General features: G+C 34.6%; 3 protein-coding genes across 22 annotated transcripts; 1 reads left to right on the forward strand and 2 right to left on the reverse strand.

The window, feature by feature from the left end:
- Window positions 1–12,458: 12,458 nt before the first annotated feature.
- On the reverse strand, window positions 12,459–15,609 carry UMAMIT7 (Nodulin MtN21 /EamA-like transporter family protein). The gene is made up of 7 exons (XM_079006737.1): window positions 15,008–15,609; window positions 14,841–14,906; window positions 14,641–14,757; window positions 13,512–13,764; window positions 13,283–13,444; window positions 12,981–13,129; window positions 12,459–12,850 (listed from the first exon to the last, which is right to left on the reverse strand). Exons 1-7 carry the CDS (start codon window positions 15,196–15,198, stop codon window positions 12,715–12,717), a joined length of 1,074 nt encoding a protein of 357 aa, XP_078862863.1. The 5' UTR covers window positions 15,199–15,609; the 3' UTR covers window positions 12,459–12,714.
- Window positions 15,610–17,919: 2,310 nt separating this feature from the next.
- LOC145057151 (Pentatricopeptide repeat (PPR) superfamily protein) lies at window positions 17,920–19,789 on the forward strand. The gene has a single exon (XM_079004928.1). The coding sequence runs from the start codon at window positions 17,974–17,976 to the stop codon at window positions 19,714–19,716; it is 1,743 nt and encodes a 580-aa protein (XP_078861054.1). The 5' UTR covers window positions 17,920–17,973; the 3' UTR covers window positions 19,717–19,789.
- A 60-nt stretch (window positions 19,790–19,849) lies between these two features.
- Window positions 19,850–21,681, reverse strand: LOC145057152 (protein NONRESPONDING TO OXYLIPINS 2, mitochondrial-like). 20 transcript variants are annotated; one of them, XR_013685975.1, is made up of 6 exons: window positions 21,405–21,681; window positions 21,007–21,178; window positions 20,698–20,749; window positions 20,496–20,536; window positions 20,230–20,270; window positions 19,850–20,038 (listed from the first exon to the last, which is right to left on the reverse strand). XR_013685975.1 is itself a non-coding variant. In XM_079004933.1 (4 exons), the coding sequence occupies exons 1-3, from the start codon at window positions 21,563–21,565 to the stop codon at window positions 20,251–20,253; spliced, it is 300 nt and encodes a 99-aa protein (XP_078861059.1). In that variant the 5' UTR covers window positions 21,566–21,681; the 3' UTR covers window positions 19,850–20,038; window positions 20,230–20,250. The 20 variants fall into 20 exon arrangements, 8 of the variants coding, with proteins under 8 accessions (XP_078861059.1, XP_078861061.1, XP_078861063.1 ...); XR_013685982.1 differs by having other exon boundaries at window positions 21,060–21,178; window positions 21,405–21,680; XR_013685981.1 differs by lacking the exon at window positions 20,698–20,749 and having other exon boundaries at window positions 21,060–21,178.
- Window positions 21,682–22,686: the final 1,005 nt, after the last annotated feature.

The raw sequence follows: 22,686 nt of genomic DNA on the forward strand, positions 1-22,686 counted from the left end.
TCCATACAACCATTTGTTCCAAAACCAGTGTGAGTAAAATGTATCTTTTAAACATCAGAGTAAAATAATAACAATCAATGCGGAAATGCCATCAGGGATGTTGTTTAGTTAAATCGAACCCTTTCCTTTGGAACTGGAAGTACTTGAAAACGTTTAAACTACAAACCGTAAGCACAAAGCTTAGTGGGTTTTCCAAAATACCACATACCATACAACGGACTCAACCCATCATATAATAGGCCCAACCCAACATACCAACAGGCCCAACCCAATATATCAATGGGCTCAACCCAACTTATCAACAGGCCCAACCAAACATAAAAATGGGCCCATCCCAACATACAAACGGACCCAAACCAGCATACCAATACAAGAGTCACAAAGACAACTAGCATCCTACACAGTATAGTGAGAAAACTCACCTCAATCCACAGATAGACAAACCACACACTCGAGCTACTGATACTAGAACTCCTCCTATTAATCATCTACATAATATTCATGGGTCTTGGTTCATAGCTAACTCTTATTGGGGTAAAAATGTCATTTTGCCCTTCCAAGACAAGGACCCACTCCAATTGACCAATAGTCTAATTTGTCAAAAAGTCAATCTTCTGGTGTTACGCTTAGTGTAACACCATGCTCTACGATCATCATAGAGCTTCAGATGGAAAAGGGGGAAATTCAAGCTACGCTAAGCGTAGAGAAGATTACGCTCATCGTAACCTTGCTGATTTACTAACTTTCTATTAAGCTCTGAATACACAAAAACAACCATTTAATCCTCAGATTTGAATCAAATAAACGTCCTAAGGGGTAAAGTCTCTGAATTTACTCATTTGCATGTCTAAAAAGAGTACAAAGCCAAACCCTAAGTATACAAAACACTCTAATGCTTAAGACCTCATGCATGAATGGATGAGGGTAACCAAGCTCTCATTTTTATGACTCTACAAGCTCAAAAACATCTGAAAATGATACCCAAAAGGTCTAGAGTAGCTTATAAACATTAAGACCAAGGTTATGGGACAAAAAAACATATAAACTCATGAGCTAACTAGATTTAGCATAAAGGAAAATCAAGATGGAAACTTTATACCTCTTGGAGATGGATTATAAGGTGCAAAATCTGGATCTACAAATCTTGGAGCTCCTAAATGCTTCTCCAATGGACTCTTCCTTCAAAGATGCACACAAAAACACTCTAAGGCTTTAAAATTATCACATGGTGGATAGGGTTTCGAGATGAATGGATATAAGGTTGGAGGCTGAGCATGAGCCCTCAAGGAGTTAGAGCCTTTAAATAGGGTTCACAACCCTACAATTAGGGCTTTGGTGTTGCACACCTACAGTCAGCATAGGGCATTAAACTCCTACATGCGGTCAATCACCTACGCCCAACATAGGGGTCTATCTTACGCTTATATGACACTAAAATGCAAAAACGATAAATTTGGATCTTAAAGATTTATACATGAGAAAATCAACGTTACAACTCTCCCCCACTTAAATTAGATTTCGTACTCAAAATCATTCCTTACAACTTACTCCACTACACCAGCCGGTCCCGTTTAAACCCTTGAATCTAGGATAGAATTGAGAGATCATCTCACACAGACGACCACCTTTTGATGTTGTTACCGAACCCAATCTTAGCATAAATCATGCGTTCTGATGAAGGGACGAACAATATCACTCCTCAATAACCCTCAAAGAGAAGGTCTAACCCTTCTGTCTGAAATCTAAAACCTTATACAATTCTTGATTTTCAGACATCCACAACCATTCAAACCACATCCATAATGACTCTAATCCTTAACCCGGACCGACCCAAACCTCTCTGACCCTCCATTATCTCACTTTTAACTAAAAAGCAGAATCCTTGACTATTCACCAATGCCAATAACATTGCCCTTGGATACGAACGCGACTCCCAACCATTGGTGTTAGTCCCATCACATGTATTACAAACTGCCAACCAAATTCTGCATTTTCGATCAATGTCCATGCTTTTGCATTTTCCTATTAATAAACTGGAATATGAAATTCCCTACTGATTGCTAAAATTGATAATCTGACACCCGGTCGCACCCCGAGATTCCATCCAAGAGTCCAGTTGCCAAGGGTTATCCCAGCCTAACCATTAACACAGTTTCAATAATACTCTTCCCAAATTGGACACTCATCAGTCTAACTATAGAAGCCATACTCTAAGACAGAGGATCATACTCTTGTCATAAATATCTCTAGTCCCCGACTAGGATCACCATCATAACTTGCATCATGAACTTCTCAGAACATCCTGATAGTGGATTTTAGCCAATGTAAATACATATCCCTGCCCAAAAGATGTCGAATCCACACTTGAATCCCTTCAAAGTCATCACTAATCCACCGCTCTTACTATCGCAATAATGGTCAATCCAAGAATACCGTGTTGTGTTCAAAATCCAACGCCAACCTAGGTGTATAGCCACCGAACAAATCCTTTAATACATTTACAGTGAACCCCCATATTCAGGTTTCAATATCATTACCCAACATTGGTAATCAAACTTCTACTAAACAACACACAAGCGAACATGGGTCCACTAATGCAAACATTCCACAAATGACCTCCAATATACAACTAAGACTTCCATCCAAAATAAAATTTTACTATTCACATAATCTAAACCAACTGGTCACTGAGCCTCCCGACCTCCAAAATTTTCTAATGCCCAGCCATGCCAAATACTTATGATCCGAGATTAAGGAGTCGCAAACATATGTGTAACGCCTATAGATTTGGGCTAGTCAATTTAGAGATGATAAGCATCAAAAATGAATTTTTGATGGAAGATTATTTAGAAGGAGTAATCTTAACTAAGTTTTAGTATATGTTACAAGGATTCCGTACATATAAAGAACATCGCAATCCGAGTTATAACGAAGAAGTTATGACTTGTCAAAGTTTTGCGACAGAACTGGCACGACACATCGTGACGTAAATACTGAATTTATGTTAGAGAGATATTTGACCTTAGCGATCTAAATGAAAGTCGTAGAATACATTAAACCGAGAGCGTGCATAAAAAGAAAGTCCAAATCTAACTTCGTATGAGGAAGTTATGATTTTTCTAATTTTCAGCTTAACAGTATGCAGTCCGAAGTTCGAATATGAGATCGAGTGATTTCTAGCCGAAACGATCTAAACGAGTATCAAAGATCTCGTCGATAGTAGTCCAACGGTAACAATACAGACGAAAACAGAATTCAGATGAAGGAGTTGTGAATTCCTAACGGAGTTTTCCTGTCCCGGCCTACTAAAATAATATAATAAAATTTAACTTCAAAATTAGCCGACGAAGTCTAAATGAGAGTTGTAGAGCATAATCTCACCAACGCGTGCATATAAAGAACGTAAAAAACGGAGCTTGTATGTGAAAGATATGAATTTATGAAGTTCGGGGAACGAATTTCCACATGTGCTAGAGCTCACGACGTGAGCACAGTGTTCACGATGTGAGCAGGTGATGGGTGCCTTCCAGAGCAAGTGGCCGAATGACGAACGCAGTTATATACTGAGCTCATGACGTGAGCACATATATTCAGCCCTATAAATAGAAGTTGAAGGGCAGCCGACCATGGTTGTTAATTCCTCACTCTCTCACTCCTGATACTCTCTCTAGCCGTCTTGAAGTACCCCCAAAGCCCCGGTATCATCCCGAAGCCCGAAGCGAGTCCTGAAGCCCCGAAGATCCCAAGGAGAAAAGAGTTTCAAGCCGAAGCTCTGCCCACGAGAAGCCCGGTGTGTGAAGATATCCCGGTTTCATAAAAGAACTTCTACTTGAAGAGCCGTAGTGCTGTCCAACAATCATCCTAACATGTGAGTGTGTAGTTAATTTCTTCTAGCACATAGATATGAAGCACTTGTTATGAAATATGTGTTATGTGTTTATATAATGTTTGTTTACTTGAGATGGATGTTGAATGAATGTTTTATACAAGTTTTTAAATGATTTAAACTATATATGTAATTTATATCTACAAATATGTTGGGTAGAACATGGGTAGATGAAATAGTTGGTGTGTGAGGAAAGATTAGTTTGAGGATGAGACAAAAGATGATATAGATCATGAGATGAGGGTGACAGGTGAAAAATGAGTGAAACCTTTACCCAAAAGATGGCCCCCGTCATTCATCAGAATAGGGATGACAATCACGGACTATTCTAGACAGTCCTGTGGAACAATAGCAAGCTCGCAACTTGTAGGTGTTGTGGACTTGATGTTCACCGGTGTACTCTAAAAACCCTGACAGCTATAGATTTAGTGCCTTATAATAATACAATGGTAGCTATGGATTTAGTACAGTGTAGACGAACCTTGGCAGCTATGGATTTAGTGTTGGTTATAGGAACCTCGGACAGCAATGGACTTTGTGCTAATTCCTTAGGTCAATCCTTAGGAACGAATGAAGGAAGGATAGTCAATTCTTCGGGTAAAACCTTAAGAAATAAAGAAGATAATGGGGATGGGTAATTGAGTTGATTGTTTGATGATTGAATATAATAATTATATTATTGTGGGTTGAAAACCCTATATGCTCATCAGACTCCCAAGCCTGACCCATTCAGTTTTCTTTGCATTATAGGTAATGTCACAAGAGTATAAGTTGGTGGAATTGACGAGAGATTTTGGATTATAGATCAGTAGTTATAAATAACTGTTGTAAGGTCTATTTTATACTGTTTATGCTTTTGGTCTGTATCGGAACATGACATCCCAAGATTTTGTTATTTAATGAAAATACATTTCTTTAAAGAAATGCTTTGATAAATTCTCATCACATTTTGTTTTGGGAACAAATTCCGCAACAGTTTTCTTTAAATGATTACTCTGATTTTAAAACAAAGCATAAACAAATCAGTATTTTCTAGCAGTGAAAATGGGGATGTCACAGTTGGTATCAGAGCATTAGTTTAAGCAAACTAGGAATTTGTAGGATTTCTAGACTTAAACTTATAATGTTAAGCGATGATTGTGAGATGAGTGTCTACCATATTTTAGACACGAGCACTAGTATATTTTTGGAAAGATGCCTAAAATGCTTTTATGTGCTAAATGTTATATGTTTGCCATATATGAAATTGTTTGTTCGGATCTATGGTCTGTTGCCGACCAGATCTGGAAACCTTATGTGTTTAGGATTCTAAGCGTACGACTACGATATTAGAACTAGCATGTAAACGTTTCGGAGTGATAAGAATGATTTGAATATCTACCGTGAATGAGGATCTAAAATTACCTTATTCGGTGTATAGATCAAAAATGGCGAGAATCAGGACTAGAACTGGAAACGTGAACGGAAACAGGAATCAACCACCTTTGATTGAGCAAGTAGTTGTTGCAGCATCACCACCTGAGCCGATGACAATGGCTGGAGTACAATTGATGATTCAAACGATGTTGGATCATCAGATGGAAAAAGCTAGACGTCTGCTTCGGCAGAATCATGAAGAACTCTCAATACAAGTTGAAGAGCCCAAAGTAAATGGAGGGCAGATAGAAGGAAGAAACTTAGTTTTCTAGTTAATTTTTGAAGTTATACTTGCAACTATAGTTATTAGACTTATCCAAGTGGGAAACTATTGGATTAGGTGTCTAAACTCATAACTATAATTGGTATGTACTTGAATTGATAGTAGCATCCTTTTGGGTTGCATTCATACTAGCAACTAAACATGATAATTAATTAAGAAAGAGGAAGAATTTATTATTTGGAATAATAAATTAATACATAAAATGATTTAGTAATGTATTATGAAAATAATATATTAATTAGAAATCATGTTATTTTAATATCTAATTAGAAATTAATTTTGGGATTAAATAAATTAATTAAAGTGCATGGGCTATTTATCAATTTATTGATAGTTGTGAAATTGGGTTCTTGGACCTCCTTAATGAGGGTTGGATGAAAACTTCTAGGGAGGCCCTAGAACTTTCGTCCAAGGCGTATTGGATGAGGGTTCATGGGTTGCTTAGGCCTTAAGCTAAGGAATTAGGATTTCCTCCTTGAAACCCTAGATTTGGCCATTACTAGAAAACAGCCCTTTAATGACGCGCAAACAATGACACTCACTGATAGAGGACGCGCATTTGTGCGTGTCCTAAAAAATAATGTCAGTTTTGCAAAATTTGAAGGATATAGGACACGCATTTGTTCGGGCCCTAAAAATAGTGTCCAACAAAAAAAATTAAAAACACAGAGGGCACCTATCTAAAAAAAGTGTGTCGTCTAAAACTGTCGCTTTATATTTTTCTTTATGAACGTGCATTCTCCAATTTTTTAATTGCCAAGGGGGAATGAAATCCAAAAAATAAAAAACTCCGCCTTGATACTCTCGTCCTTCTTCTTCTTCGTATGCAAAATTATCTTCAATCAAAAGAAACCCTAAAAGCATTGTGTGTAAAAGATCGATAATTTCATACTTGAAGTTCCTAAAATCTTCATCGATCAAAAGACACCCTAAAACCCCGCATGATACCCACCTCAACTACCTCCAACCCACACCGACTCTTCACGCCTCGCATGACGACGATGTACTAGCCTTATCGACCAACACTTCATCCACCATCACCACACTATAAGTGCTTTTGTTATCTTGTTATGTTCTGCAATAATTTAATTCCTCAACGACGTTGAGGAGGGGTTATTTTCGTCGATCGATACTCTATCGCATCGTATCCATAATCTGCCAAACATTGGACTAAGTCCAATGCATTATTCAACTCAAGATCCATCTTTGAGTGCGGAAAATGGTGAAGAGCTTCACTCTCATCCAGACAGTTGCAACCGCCGGACTCTTCTCTGTCATCTCCTTCTGGTAATTTTCAAATCCTTTTTTCATCTCATTTCCATCTTTCCCAATGTTTTTCTTCATAATCATCCCCTTCTTAGGTATGGCTTCATGTTCGGCAGAGAAATAGGCCTCTAGAACTATCCGAACCAATCTCATCAAACCCAGATGTTGGTTTTCAAGGTCCAAGTAGGTTACTAGTTCTGAATCACAGTACTTGACCACCTATGCTTCCTGGATCCGGTCCCGGTCCCGCTCCTTCAGCTCTTGGTTCTTCCAATTCCGTTCATGGAACTAATCTTCCCTCTGTTTCTTCCCTTGTTAATCCAGCTGTGATGTAATTCTGTAAATAACTTTCTTTCAATGACTAGTTTTTTGTTTCAGATTCAGATTTATTTATTTTAATGTATGTGAAGGGAGGGAAGATATGAGATACCTAGAGCAAGGTCGTTATCAGTACAATCAAATGTTGTATGCAAGAAACGCAAATCAGTCGAGTTTGCCTCCAAACCCCTCTATCTTTGACCTTTTGGATTCATCATCTACTCTATTTCTGGATTCTTTCTTCCCTACTTCATTCCCACACCTTCTGGTATGTTACGTCCTTCTTCCACCTGTTCTGATTCTTCATTCCCACACCTTCTGGTATGTTACGTCCTTCTTCCCTACTTCATTCCCACACCTTCTGGTATGTTACTCCTCTATGGTTTCTGTTGGATTATTTGATAACTGGATTTGATGTATCAACGCTTAAGAAAGTTTATTTTGATTCAAAAGTTGTTACAAAAAAGCCTCATGATTTATGTGCACATTTAGGATATTAATTCGGAATCAAAGCAGTTTTCTGCATCCTCACCTTTAGTAATCCAACTAATTACATTCTTCTATTCGGAGGTGAATGGTTTAGGGAATCAACACAATTTCTTATTTCCTTTTATGCGATAATTGATGTGTCTTCTTCAAAAATGTGGATTTGATTTCGTAAATTACTAATAGTTTAAAACCTGAGTTTACATCTTTATGAAATATGCATGCATATAAAGTTTTCACACGATTATGTATCTGATTTCCCTGCATTTCATTTGTTAAGTTAGAGTACAAAATTTGCATAAATTTGATCTGGTGGAAAGAAGGTTTGGATCCAAGAGTAATGAGTGGTTTGCATGGTGTGTTTGTGATATAAAATTGATTTGTTTTCATGTTAGCATACAAATAAACTTGTAAAAAAATGCATAACGATAAGCACATTGCATTTATGGAGAACTAATGATAGACAATATGCTTTTGGTTTCATCAAAGAAATTTGAAAATCTGAAGCTATTACAAATAGCATCTATTGGTGATATAATTTTTAAAACTGATCCTCAATTAGGTTGTTTGCCTATTTTCTAAGCAATGGAGTTCTTGCAAGCGCCTGAGATCCAAATTGGCATTGGTTTTGTTGTTGTCATTGTTACCCTTGTTGCTTTCATCCTTTTCTCCTCCAAGAAAACTAAAGGTTCATCATACTCCATAAACTCACTTTATTTTATTATTTTTATTCCAAGTTCCATTTTGGCTCATGGGTTCCATCTGGTTTATCTGAAAGACTAAATCATAAGTTTATGTGTTGTTGTGAACAAACAAGGTCCATAGATCCTGAAAATTTTAAGCAATTCAAGCTTGTTAAGCACACACAACTTAGCCATAATGTGGCCAGGTTCAGATTTGCTCTTCCTACACCTACTTCAGTCTTGGGACTTCCTATTAGACAACATATTAGTTGTAGGTATTGATAGCAAACTGGTTTATCCATTTCAAATTTTCACCAAAATTAACATGAAATTCTACAACTCTCGAGAAATTAATTGTGGTACATGGGAAAATTCTTGGTTTTAATTGATAACAAATGCATATACATTAAGGTTGAATGCAAGAAACACAATGTACTTTTGTTTATTTATGTTTTATAACTTTTATTTCTTTCTATTACAGAAGTGTGCTTTCAGTTTTTTTTTCTTATCAAGGCATTTTGCTTTCAAAATCTACCCAAATCTATTAGTGAAATTTGGCATTCTTATAATTGGGTAGAGTTTTCATAGTACAATGTTGAAATAGGAAAGAACGAAAGTATGATGCTATAACAAACAAATCAATGATAGTACATTGATCTTTATTGCATATAAACATATAAATTTTGATCTCAAAATGCATATACATAAAGGAATGTTTTTTTACTAATCAATTTGCTTGTTTTGTATTTGATCCTTTAGGGTACAGATCGACAAGGTGAAGAGGTTATTAAACCATACACCCCAACCACTTTGGATTCTGATGTTGGATATTTTGATCTTGTTCTTAAGGTACATAATATATTATACAAATTTGTTTACACTTATCATTTATGTTATATATGGATTTTGTGATTTTATATAAATCATCATATTGTGATGTGTAAATGTAGATGTATCCATAAGGTAGGATGTCCCACCACTTCAGAGAGATGTGTGAAGGTGACTAATCTTATTTGTGCTATGTGTTTCTATTGTTTTCTTTTCTATAAATTTATGTTTAATGATGAATCATCTAGTGTGATGTTAGTTATGTGATGAATTGAAACTAATCTTATTTATAAGTGAGTTTATTTATTTGTTTTGGACTTGAGCTTAAAATATTGTAAATTACATTTTACAGGTGTACACATGTTGCCAGCTGGAAGCGGTATGGGTGTTATGTGTGGGATGACTAGAGGCATCAAGATGGCAAGACCCCCCTCTTCCTCCATCATGAATTCCACCACTGGTTTGTTGACTTCCAGTACACCAACATCTGCTCAAGGAAACTCCATGTTGAGATCACGTGAGGTTATGCATATGATTCGGGTGAGTTCCAACGGAAGTGGAATTTGAGATTCCATTCCATTGCAGGTTTGGTTGGCCAAACTGAGGGAACGAATTTCATTCCTTATATATATATATATATATATATATATATATATATATATATATATATATATATATATATATATATATATATATATATATATTTGACAAAAGACTAAAATACCCTTTTATCAATGTTTTGATTTCTTTATACAGCCCAACTAGAACACGGTGGTGGCGGAACAAGCATCACAAAGTCAACTCTAAATTCCTATTGTATTTCAGTATGGATTAATTGAAAAGTCAACTCTGCAGACCCCTGTTGGGCAGCCAGGGTCAGGAAGTCCATGGTCGTTATTTGAAGACCAGGTCAAACTTTTTTTTCACTAAATTTTTATGTATTATATTTGTTGAGAAATAAGTGTTGTTTATAAAATGTGTGTTGTCTCCTCAGGCACTTTTGTGTTGGTTCATGATATGGGTCCAAACTGGGAGCTTATAAGTGATGCCATTAACAGCACTTTACAATTCAATGTAACTATCATATATGTTGTGTTGTGTTGGTTCATGATGTACATCATTCAACCCCAGGCCGTATTTCAAGTTATTCATTGATTGGTTGGTTGACCTTAGTACCCTTGATCCGGTTTTTGAAGGTGCAAACTTTCAGGTGGCTACTCACTTTTCTCTTTTCTCTATCCTATCATCTTGTATTGTATTGCATGTTAAGTTACCGATTTGCCCTGTGCAGGTTCTAATAGCTCTAGCAACCTCCTTCCATGCCCTATAGCCCTCAAAGTTCCTGCATTCAGGTTGTTTTCTTAGAAAGGAAATTGTCAAAGGAGAGTTTAGTCATGGGTTTCTTTTAATGTTGTACATGTTTTGTTTTCTATAATAAATATTATGCAATATTAGCAATGTGTTACATTTACTTACTATTAGAATGATTATTGGTATTTGACATATTAGTGCAATGAATTATCTTTATTGTTTATGGTATTTTATTTTGTATTATGAGACTTTTAATGTGTTATTTAATTTGAAAATTAGTAAATCTATCAAAAATATATAATTTTACAAAATATTTAAAATTATGACACGCAAAAATTTGTGTCGTCTTCCTTTATGACATGGGCTTCCTTGATATGAACTGCGTGTCATAAACACGCGCGTCGTAAGGTTACGACACGCAAATGCGTGTCGTCTTCTTTTATGACAGGGCCTTCCTTGATACGCATTGCGTGTCATAACTGTGTGTCATAAATGTGCGTCGTAAATAGACGATGCGCAAAAGTGTGTCATCTCTTGTTATAACAAGGCCTTCCTTGACACGCATTTGCACGTTGTCTGAGCGTTTTACGACACGCATTGCGCGTCATAAAATGTTGTTTTTCTAGTAGTGTGCCCTAAGCTACCAACAACTATATAAAGGGCCATAACCCCTCTTGATTTTGTCCATGCCATTCAAACCCTAAGGATAGCCAAAATTTTGAAGTATCTTCCTCTTCTCTCCTCTCATCCTCTTGCTAAGTGTGTTTGTGGCTATTAGAGGCGTTACACTTGTGACACTTGCTCTCAAGTCCAAGGTCTTCAAGGATTTCATTGTTATTATAATATAACAATCAAGGTATGTATCCTAAACCTAGTTTATTGTTAATTTCGAAAATCATAGATGCCTTCTAGGGTTTCTTGTTTTGTGTTCAATACTTGAATGTCCAATACTAAAAACATAGATCCTACAAATTAGGGTTGCATGCACACATATGGATTGTTTGTTATGATTAAAACTCATCATATATATATATATATATATATATATATATATATATATATATATATATATATATATATATATATATATAACCATTATGACCAGATGTAACCTGCTACAGCCGATCATAATGGTCATATGTGAACATTTCCAACAAATTTGTTACCTAAATTTGTATAAAAAAAACAGTTACCCAAATATAAACAAACCGAAAAGTTAATTACCTTAATAAGTCATATTCTCAAGATCAATTTATAAAATCCTGATATGTTGGAGATAATAAAGTACATGGAATGTGTGAATAATATGTTGCATTAGATGGCTAAAAAACAACCTACTTTTCTAAATCCGATTTTAACACAGTCAAGCATCAATTTTAAATATTTTTAGTTGTTAAGATACATTTTAAAGTTAATTACTCATGATTTAATACTCTATCATCACTAAGCTAATTTAATTATGAGTTAAATTGATCAATTCGGAAACTATAATTTTAGGCTTTAAAACTTGGAAATGCTTACTAGTTTGAGTTTTCATCCATGACTTGCATTGATAATGTTACCAAAAAAAAAACTCATAAACATATTAAATTTTAACAAAATGATTAATTACTAAAATCAATGGATCCATGGTATTTTGCAAATTTTAAAGTTACAAATCCATTAAAACAGCAAAAACTATCATCTAAACAATAAACTAGTTCACCGTCTTGAATTGAATTTAGAACCACTGGAACTATATTTAAAACACATTTACAAACTTAATATAAACCTAAAAATCAAATTACAAAGGACCCCTAAATAAAATCATTGGGGTTTAAAATCCACCATTAAAATTTCATAACCCTATTAATGGCAAATGAACATTCCTCGTTAGATTGATATTAGAGAATTATAATCCAACACAAAATTCATCAAATCATGAATTCCATCATCAAAATCAGATTTGAGAGGGGATTCTAACATCTAGATTTATCGTTAATTAATTTATATAATGACTTTGAAACTAAAAATTTCACTAATATGGACTTATAAAATAGTCCAAAGACTATATCAACCTGCAATGTTAGTCCCTTAACAAGTTTTGTTACCCTATCAGCATAATTCTAACTAATAAGTTATTATAACAATCAAGTTTCCCTACACTAATCTGTGTCAACTTAGCAATAGTATATTTTTATCTTTCAGAAAATGAACATCTTTTTTCCAAAACAAATAGTACAACAAAAATACTGGTGTCATTGAAGTAGAGGCGTCTCCACATCACAATACTCCCTTCGAATTTCGTTTTCTTCTTTTTGTAAAAATCCCTCTTTTCCTTTAGCCCATAGAACAAAGTACAACCCAGTAAACATCACAAACATACCTGTAAGGCTGTGTAAACAAGATAAAAACTTGATGAACAATCAAAACAAACGATCAATTATGTCTAGTGTTATAGTTATATCACTAAAGCACATGGTACAACTGTTTAATGCATGAGTATAGTATGAATGTATGATACCTTCCAATGGCAATGGAGTGACCTAAGAAACGAGAAATGACAACAGTGATTACAGTGCCAATTGGATTGAACATGGAAACCAAAACAGGACCTCTCTTCCTCATTGCGTATCCATTGAAGCTTACACAAAATCCAGATACTGTTCCAACCTGCTTGTTTCCAATATAATCGACAATGATTATATATATATATATATATATATATATATATATATATATATATATATATATATATATATACTCGTTTATTTTTTTAATTAAAAAAGTACAAGTCATAGATATTTCAATATTCGTATTTCATACCAATAAAGCATACCACATAAGTTGTTTTAAACACCACACTTGCCATTCTTTTCCAATTTCCTGATCTTGAATAAACTCAACTATCACAGTTAGCATCACACCGATTAAAGATGTTATTGCACACAACGATATAGGCGTTGGCATATCCCTTAAAGTTATAGCCTACCAAAAAAAAACATTTTTAGTGACACAATTTCTGTCGCGACCCATTTATCAGTTTTTATTACACCTGCAAGATGACATTGCTTGATAGAACTATAACAGCAGCAATGAGATATAAGCAACCGATAATATGGTCCCTATCGAAAATATAGAAGTGGTCGGTTGGTGGAGACAAGGCGTCGTTTGGGAAGATATCTTTCGCGACGGTTTTCCTTTTAGTACTTTGCATAATAGTCATTGTAATGGCCCCCACCACACATAGGAAAGTACCCACAATTTTGACCCTACTGTACGTGCATGTGAGGTTGACTTTTTCTAACCTGCATGCGTGTAATATTAAATAAAAAATTAAATTTGTAAAAAGATAAATTGCACCATTCATTAAATAAAAAGTAAAACGTGGAGTTGGATATGTTATTCGAAGTTAGGGTTAAATGTAAGAGATCACAACGTATTTTTATTTAATTTCTGTTAAAATATTGCATTTTTTTTTTCTTATTAGAATATTGTGTTTTTAAAAAATATATTCAAAGATAATACTACCAAAATGAAATATACATTTTTATTTCTTGCATTGAACGGTTTTGGCTATGATACATGTAAAACATCGCATCTCCAAATAACAAAAATAACAATTTTGTTGTTTCTTGCAATGGGTAACCAACAGCAGACACTAAATAGATGTTTTTGCACGTCTTGTGTTTATTTTTCAAGTTTAATTACAACAAAAGAATTTTGAGATAACTTCTACAAATGCAACGAAACTCACCCATTCAAATTTATTACAAACTCATGAATATTTTTAAATATAAAAACTATGCATTACCTCAATCATTTCTTTTCAATACTATTAAATTTGCTTTTTAGGTATTCTTGTACATTAATTTGTACTCGATGGACCTAGTAAACAAATTTTAGATTCTCATTACATGATGAGGTGGGTGTTCTCTGTAGCTTCCATGACAAAATTATTCAATTTTAACGTTGTTTATACTCTTGATATCTAATATGACAGAATGAATTAACTGTATGAAATCAAATCGAACAATTGAATATGAAACGTAAAATGTATGATTAAAAAAAACAATCGACTTAAAGTGCATAACATTGTTGTTTTATAATTTTACTGATCATTAACCATTTCATTTATAGTAAATGTTTTTCAGATCCACCATAAATTCAAAGTAAGACAATACCTAAATGCCCAAGCAATGAGAAAAACGAGACCTGGTGCAAGATTTGGCATTGCTGTAGCCATGGATGCTGAAGTCAAGTTTATCCCCTTCAACATTAACGACTGAAACAACGTCACCCTAATAAGAACAACGAAAATACAATCAAAAGAATAAATAATTAGGAGAATATAATTAAACCCAGAAATCCAACGTTCTCTCACCCTGAAAACGATATCAAAACCAACTGAACAGATAATTTGGCGCTCAATCTCTTCGGCCATGCTTTCCTGCAACATAGATATTAGAAAAATCTTACACCTTTTGATATAAACTCAATCGAAAATCTTGAAGGGCATGTAAATGGGTGGTTTCTAAAAGCTTTGGGTACCTTTCGAAGAAAAATGCAAGAGGGGAGAGGATAAGAAAGGTGATGAAATTGAGGGAGATGATATAAGGAGACTGAGGAAGGCCTTCAGACATGAGATATTTCTGCAAAATTGAGTTTCCGGCGTATATAAACTGGACTCCGATCAATCCACCGATTATTGTTGCGTCTTCGATGAATTCTGGTCTGCTCATTGTAAATGGTTCAGGTTTTAGAATGTCGGTGTGGATGTTTTTAGGCGATGAGATTGAAAAGGATTCACGGATTCTTCTGGTTTGATTAAGAGGCGAAACCCCTAATTTCTATCTTCTTGAATTCTTGTTGATCGATGAGATTGAAGTTATCGCGGGAAAAATTCGATAATGAATGAAATCAAAGAGACCTTTTTTATGTATTGATTTCGAATAAACATAAGAAACCTTTCAAAAACAGGATTTGTAATGGAATTTGAAGCCCTTGTCTTGAATTCTTCTTTTGCAATGAATGATGTAGGCATATGTGTTGCAGGGAGGGGGGTGTGGGACCCAAACCATAGGCCGATCCATTAGAGAGACGATATGGTCAACGCAATAAGGGTGTTATCTGAGGTGGCAGCCTAAACACTGCCTTCCTAGCCATTATTAGATGTTATGTAACAATACGTGATTGTGAACACGGGAGGCAACGCTAGTTATCTCATATCTTTTTGCTTCAAACGGTCACAATTTCGACCGTTTTTAAACGGGTCACTTACTAGAAAAAAAACATATTTTATTTACACTATAAATACATACAATTTAGGGTTAATTTCGTTCGATTTATATTAATTTTAACTACAAAAAACATAAATTTCTCTCAGCTACATACTTCTTTCAATAATTCAAAACCAAAATATGGATCGTTTTGATCCGGCTCATCCGTACAACGATGATAATGACGAAGACGATATGTTCATGAGTATGATGTACCGGTATTATACAAACAGACTACTACCTGCAGATTCAGCTCTACTACTCATGCGTGACGTGCAACATTAAATAGAGATCGTGAGAAAGAGCACAGACGGCTAGTTAACGATTATTTTGCGAAAAATTGTGTCTACCAACCAAGCGATTTCAAAAGAATGTTTCGTTTGCGAAAAAATGTGTTTGAAAGGATAGTCAATGTCATGAAGCAAGGTATTGTTTGTTTCAACTTTTATGATTTATAAAATGTCACTTTTAGATAAAAATAAATACAAATTTTACATGTTTAATATATATTTAGTTAACGTTTGTTTCAACTTTTCTAATTTATAAATGTCATACAATAAATACAACTTTTACATGTTAAATATATATTAGGTATGAATTTTTCCAATTGAGATATGATGTCAGAGGTAAACGATGCTTCACACGGTTGCAGAAATGTGTTGCTGCAATTAAACTTATGGCAATGGGGGAGTCGTCCGATTCTGTTAACGATTATATGAGAATGTCTGAGAGAACCGCACGAGAAAGTTTGTATTTATTGGCAAGAGGTGTTGTCAAAAAAAAATTAGTAATATTAATTTTTTCGGAAAATTTCGTTTTATGTTGCGGTTTTATATCGGAAAAAAAAAATTGGGCTACCGTAAAAAATTCAGGTTATTTCTAAATTAACCAAAATACAAACTAGCCCAAATAGTCCAAAATTTTTAAGCACACACCAATTAATTTATTGATACAAAGAGATATTAAGCCCAATAGTCTAATGAAAAAAATTGGAAGTAATCACGTAATTGGTATTCTGAATTGGATTGTCGCTTCGTGTCTTCGTCAGTCGGCTTCTCAATTGTTGACTTCGAAATCGTCTTCTGCCCTTGCTGCGATCGTCGACATCGGACATCAAACATTCTCAATTGCAAAATTTCGGCCACCTCCTCGGCTCTTCCATCACCAATGAAACAAGTTAGTATAACCAAAATACTCATCCCTATTATGTATTTAGGTTAATTCAAATTCTAATTTTTTTTTCATTATGTTTGAAAAATTAGAAATTAACAATTAACTTTGTTAAATTAGGGACTTAGGATTAATACTTAATGATTATTTGTTGTTGAAACTTGAAAACAAGTTATAGTTGATATATTTTTATTATGGATTGCTATTTGTTCATTTGTTGTTGAAACTTGGAATCAAGATTATAGTTGATATACCTTGATAATTGATAATTTGACTGTAGGTTGTTATTTGTTCAATGTTGTTGAAACTTGAAATCAAGTTTATATTTCATATATTTTGATTGTAGGTTGGTATTAAAAGTTTTTTCAAAAGACATTTAGATGTTGGAGACAACAATGGTGAAAGAACTTTCAAAAAAACAGGGTTAATGAAAATAATCAAGATCCACAAACTAACCAACAAATGTCAAAACCACAAAAAACACAATCTAATGAACCTACTCAAGTTCCACAAACTAATCAACTAATGTCAAAACCAAAAGTGATACAAATCTTCGGTAAAAAAAAAAAAAAAAAAAAAAAAACCTCCTACCTGCTATAAAACATTTACTACATTGCCCTGAACAAAATTAATCTTGCACTAATAGCTCTTATATAAATGTCATTTTATGTAATTATATACATTTGTAAAGCTTCTAACTATATTTTGATGAATACATATATATAAATAAAAATTACAGCTTTCATCCACCAACTAATACTTACAGTTTTCAGCTATCAGTTAACAACTACCCATAAGTTTTGACAAACACGTCCGTAGACCAAAATCATTCTTAATCAACAAAATAAGGAAAAAATCGCAAAAGAATCATTTAGTAGCCGAAAACTGAAATAAGTACTAAAATGGAGGACCAAAGATGTAATTTAAATTTTAAAAAAATGCTACTATTCTGATGAAATTAAATAATATAAGTTGTTATTTTATGAAGTACTAGTATATCGTTGTTCACTTGTTCAATATAGGCAATGATACAACACAATCCGTGAAGGTGCCTTTGTTCAGATACTTATGAAGGTTTTTGCTAATATTACAAAAACTAATATACCAAATTATAAACATACACATACCCAACACCAGTTTCTACAAAATCATTTTATCACAAGCAACCAAGTCTCCCAAAGAGACGCCTTCAAATCTTGCTTTAAAGACACTTCTGACCTCCATGAAAATGACATCAACAATAAGATGCCTAACAATGGCGACAAACCAAATGGGTACGATTTGGTGTACAAGATTCGAGAATGTACGAATATGGGTCTCTACAACAGTGGCCAACAGCTTCACTCCCACGTTTTGAGATACGGGTTCAACTCCGATGTATTCGTTTCATCAGCCCTCATCAATTTCTACGTTAAACTGGATCTAGTGGAAGATGCACATAAACTGTTTGATGAAATTCCTGAACCAGGTTTAGTTGCTTGGAACTCGTTGATCACTGGATATGTTCGTTCTGGGAAGTCCCGTATTGGTTTACATCTGTTTCTTCAGCTACAAAAGTCGACAATTTCTTCAGATTCATACTCGTTTACTGCTATTTTACCCGCTTGTGGACAGCTACATTTAGTACAATTAGGCAAATCGATTCACTCTAAAGTTATCAAATTTGGCATCCAACAAAACACTTTCATAGCAAATTGTTTGATCGATATGTATGGAAAATGCAATCATGTAGAAGATGCAATCAATATTTTCGATGAAACATGTTTCAAAGATACATTTTCTTGGAACTCGGTAATCGCTTCGTGTGCTAGAAACCAAAGAATTGAGCAAGCATTTCACTTTTTGCATCAAATGCCAAACCCTGACACAATATCATACAACGAAATCATCAATGGAATCGCACAATTCGGAAACATAGAACATGCGATCGAGATTCTATCAACGATTCCAAACCCTAATTCCTCTTCATGGAATTCAATTCTAACAAGTTATGTAAACCGAAATCGTCCAAGAAACGCGATTGAATTCTTCTCCAACATGCATTCGAACAACATAAAAATGGATGAATTCACATTTTCAAGCATTTTAAGTGGTGTAGCTCGTCTTGGTGCTTTCACATGGGGGATTTTGATCCATTGTTGTGTGGTGAAACACGGTTTAGATGAATCGGTAGTTATCGGGAGCAGTTTGATCGATATGTACGCGAAATGTGGGTTTGTAAACACCGCGGAGTTTTTGTTTGAACTGTTACCCGATAAAAACTTGGTGACATGGAACGCGATGATATCAGGATACGCACATAACGAGAAATCAACCAAAGTGTTTGAATTTTTTGAGATACTGAAAGATGTGAAAGATTTAAAACCAGACGGGATCACGTTTTTGAATGTGTTATCGGCTTGTTGGCATGCTAAGGCATCGTTGAAAGTTGCAAATCGATACTTTGAATCGATGATTTATGATTATAAGATTGATCCAACGGTTGAGCATTGTAGTTGTTTGATTAAGGTTATGGGTTGTGAAGGGGAGATTTGGAGAGCTGAGGGGGTGATAAAGCGGTTAGGGTTTGAGTCGAGTGGGGAGGTGTGGAGGGCGGTGTTGGCGGCATGTGGTGGTTGTGGGGATTTGGAAGTGGCAGAGATGGCGGCTAGGAAGGTGATTGATCTTGGAGGTGATATGGAGTTTGTTTATGTTATGATGTCGAATATTTATGCACAATTTGGGAAGTGGGAAGATGCGAGAGTAGTGAGGAAGGTGATGAGAGACAATAATGTGATAAAAGAGGCTGGTTTTAGTTGGATTGACATTTAAGTTTTGATTTAAATAATGTATTTCCATTGATTTGTTTATTAATTCATTTTATACTACCAAATCATAACATATACAAGTAGCTACTATTGGTAAAAAAATAAAGTAGAGAAATAAAGTCAAAACACATGCAACATAATTGAAAGTAGCGAATAACTTTTCTCAAAATCATAACTCAAATTGAATTTGTTTGTGCTATTTTGTAAAGTTTGAAGCATCTTTTTATGAATTACAGAACAATGAGGATGAATTACAGAACCTGTCTTCTTGTTTTCTCAGTCCAAATGTCTGCTAACATGTCACCTTGGAACAGATAAACCCAGCTCTAATCCAAACAAATAAAACCCATATCAGATAATATTCTTTCTTCTACTTGAATTCAGTAAAAAAACATCATGCAAAAAAAACTTTCTATCTAAATGGTTTTTTTTTTACTTCCTAATAAAAAGTTTATATATATATATATGATCCAAGTAGTAAAGTTGCATCTTATTATCATCATGAAGCAAAGCCCACCTCTAGAAACAGCATAATCTATCACGTTCCATCAAATTCATCTGAGGAAAACGAGAATAATCTCATGTTACTTAAATTGTTTGTAGATTTAATTTAAATTAGTTCCAGAATTGGAAATCAGTCACACTCTGTATAGTGTATAGTTTACAAACCAAATAAAACAAGCAATGAAGAATAGAGTAATGGTTTTGGGAATCATTAAATGCATCATATATTAAAGAATCCGAGTAAAATTCCTTGGTATTATCATCATGATGCGGGCCCACCTCTACACACAGCAAATTCAATCACGATCCATCAAATGCATCTGGGAAAACGAGAATTCTTGTTACTTTTATACTCTAGTTTCAGCTATATGCAACAAGTTAGACTCACAACTTTCACTAATCATTGACAAATCTTCATATTTCAGCAATTTTCTATATTGTTATATTTGATAAAATTAGGTCTATGACAGAGGACTCATACTTGATATGATGACAGATCTTGTATATCTTTATGCAATGAGAAACTCATGTGCCTGCATTAACCAAACTTCCAGTCAGATCTAAGCTAGGTGTGGTCTTTGAAGATTTTAATTACTTGTTTTTACTTTTTATATGATATGCAAGTGTTTATGTTCCTAATTGAATATCTAAACCAGATCCTTATTTACAATAACAAAACAGTTTAAAGACATGTTGGCATGAAAGCATTCACTCTACAAGAATTAAACAAGATATGAATGAACGCATAAGGCTTGAAGTTGTATATCACATGGGAGAAGTTGTGACTCACAGTCAAATAACAAAAAACATATTAGAGGCCAGGAGAGGTACGGCAGAGTGTACCCTGTGAAAGAGATCTGCAACTCCTTGAAGTTGTGCTCAGGCAGGATGTCAATCTTGCTGCAGCGACTGCATTATGTAGAGGTAACAGAGACTGAACACCTCCGAGTTCTGATGGACACCTATCAGATACAGTATTGCAAATTCTTTAATATGTTATGAAACTTCTCAAGGTTTCTTAGCTATATACAGTAAATTCAACAATAAAATGGTGCGATTCCAGATTAAAAGACAAAAGGAACACATACTACCGAAAATTCAACTTCCTGTTTTTGAATCGTACTCGTATCAGTTGTAAATCGTAAATTGACATCAAATGGATCTTCGTTTTAGAAAGGAAACACGTACCTTGACGCTGAGAAGCGAGGAACCGGTGAGGTGGTAGACCTGGTTGGAAGAGGAAATTTTGGAGAGGAAGGGGCAGATTTGGGCATGGAAGCCGTCTTGAAAGCGGATTTGAGATTTGCAATTGAAGCTTTGTTCATGAATCTGCTGCATCTTGAAGCCATTGGCAATATCGCGGGATCGGGGATCTGATGGAAAATGTAAAAAATATCCAATCTAAATCAATCCAATTTTGATGGTCTGATAGGGTTTAGGGTTTTAGGGCAAGCGACAATTAAACTATCGGGTCGTGTCCCTTGTGGTTGAGTTACATGTTACCCGGATAAAATTTCACCCGGGCTGCTACCCGATTCTTTCACCTAAAAGAAAATGAACATATTTTTTCTTGTTTATAAAGGGTATTTAAAAAAGAGTCTTTCAACATATTCCTTTTATCAATTTGACTATTGAAATTTATTAATCTTGATTAAATCATTTTATTACTTTTAGCTACTTACATTCACATATTTGTTGGGTTCTAAGACCACCTATTATCGACATATCAAAGTGTCTTCCAAACCCTTGATTTTTAGGGGTTTCTCCGTGTTTAAAGATTTTAACTCATGGATTACGGCATACTTGTCATCCTCCAATCCTTAGACACGAAACTGTAGCCTCCATGCATGATTGAGAGCTTGTTTGTTTGATTATTGGCTTGTTCTTTAGACTTTGGTGAAGCTTGAGGAATGACGGAATCCATTTCGATGCAAGGAAGTAAGGAGCAAATTTGGATCAAATATCTTCTTCATATTTCTTAACTATTTTAGGCATAAAGTTCATACCTTGACACTTCTTCTTTTAGTTTCAAGTTTGAGATCATTTTTGAATGGTTTTGGTCCCTTCTATGGATTTTACTGGAGTTTGAGAATGTTCAGAGCTTATTATGGCCCTCTAATGGTCTATAAGCTTCTATGATTGAGAAACAACTCATGCTTGGAGTCACCTTGTGTCTATGCACAACTTTTGGTCCCATTAAGGACTTAGTGGACTTAGGGTTATAGATCTTTGTAACATCCATAAAATTCATGGAAAAATTAAACTTTTAAAACCATCCCACAAATCATCATTGCTTACAATTTAGTTTTCAAAAAATGTTTAATATCAAAGTTTTCCCAAAATCATAAATCAAAACACGAGGAGGTGCATGAGCACGCCTTCGTCTTCTCACAATCATCTGAGTTACCTAAAACATAACCCAAAATTGTAAACCCAGACCTTAGTGAGTTCCCCCAAAATGCCAACACAA

Source organism: Lactuca serriola, chromosome 6, assembly GCF_051521515.1.
Source record: "Lactuca serriola cultivar US96UC23 chromosome 6, Lser_US96UC23_V15, whole genome shotgun sequence".
Lineage (NCBI taxonomy): Eukaryota > Viridiplantae > Streptophyta > Magnoliopsida > Asterales > Asteraceae > Lactuca > Lactuca serriola.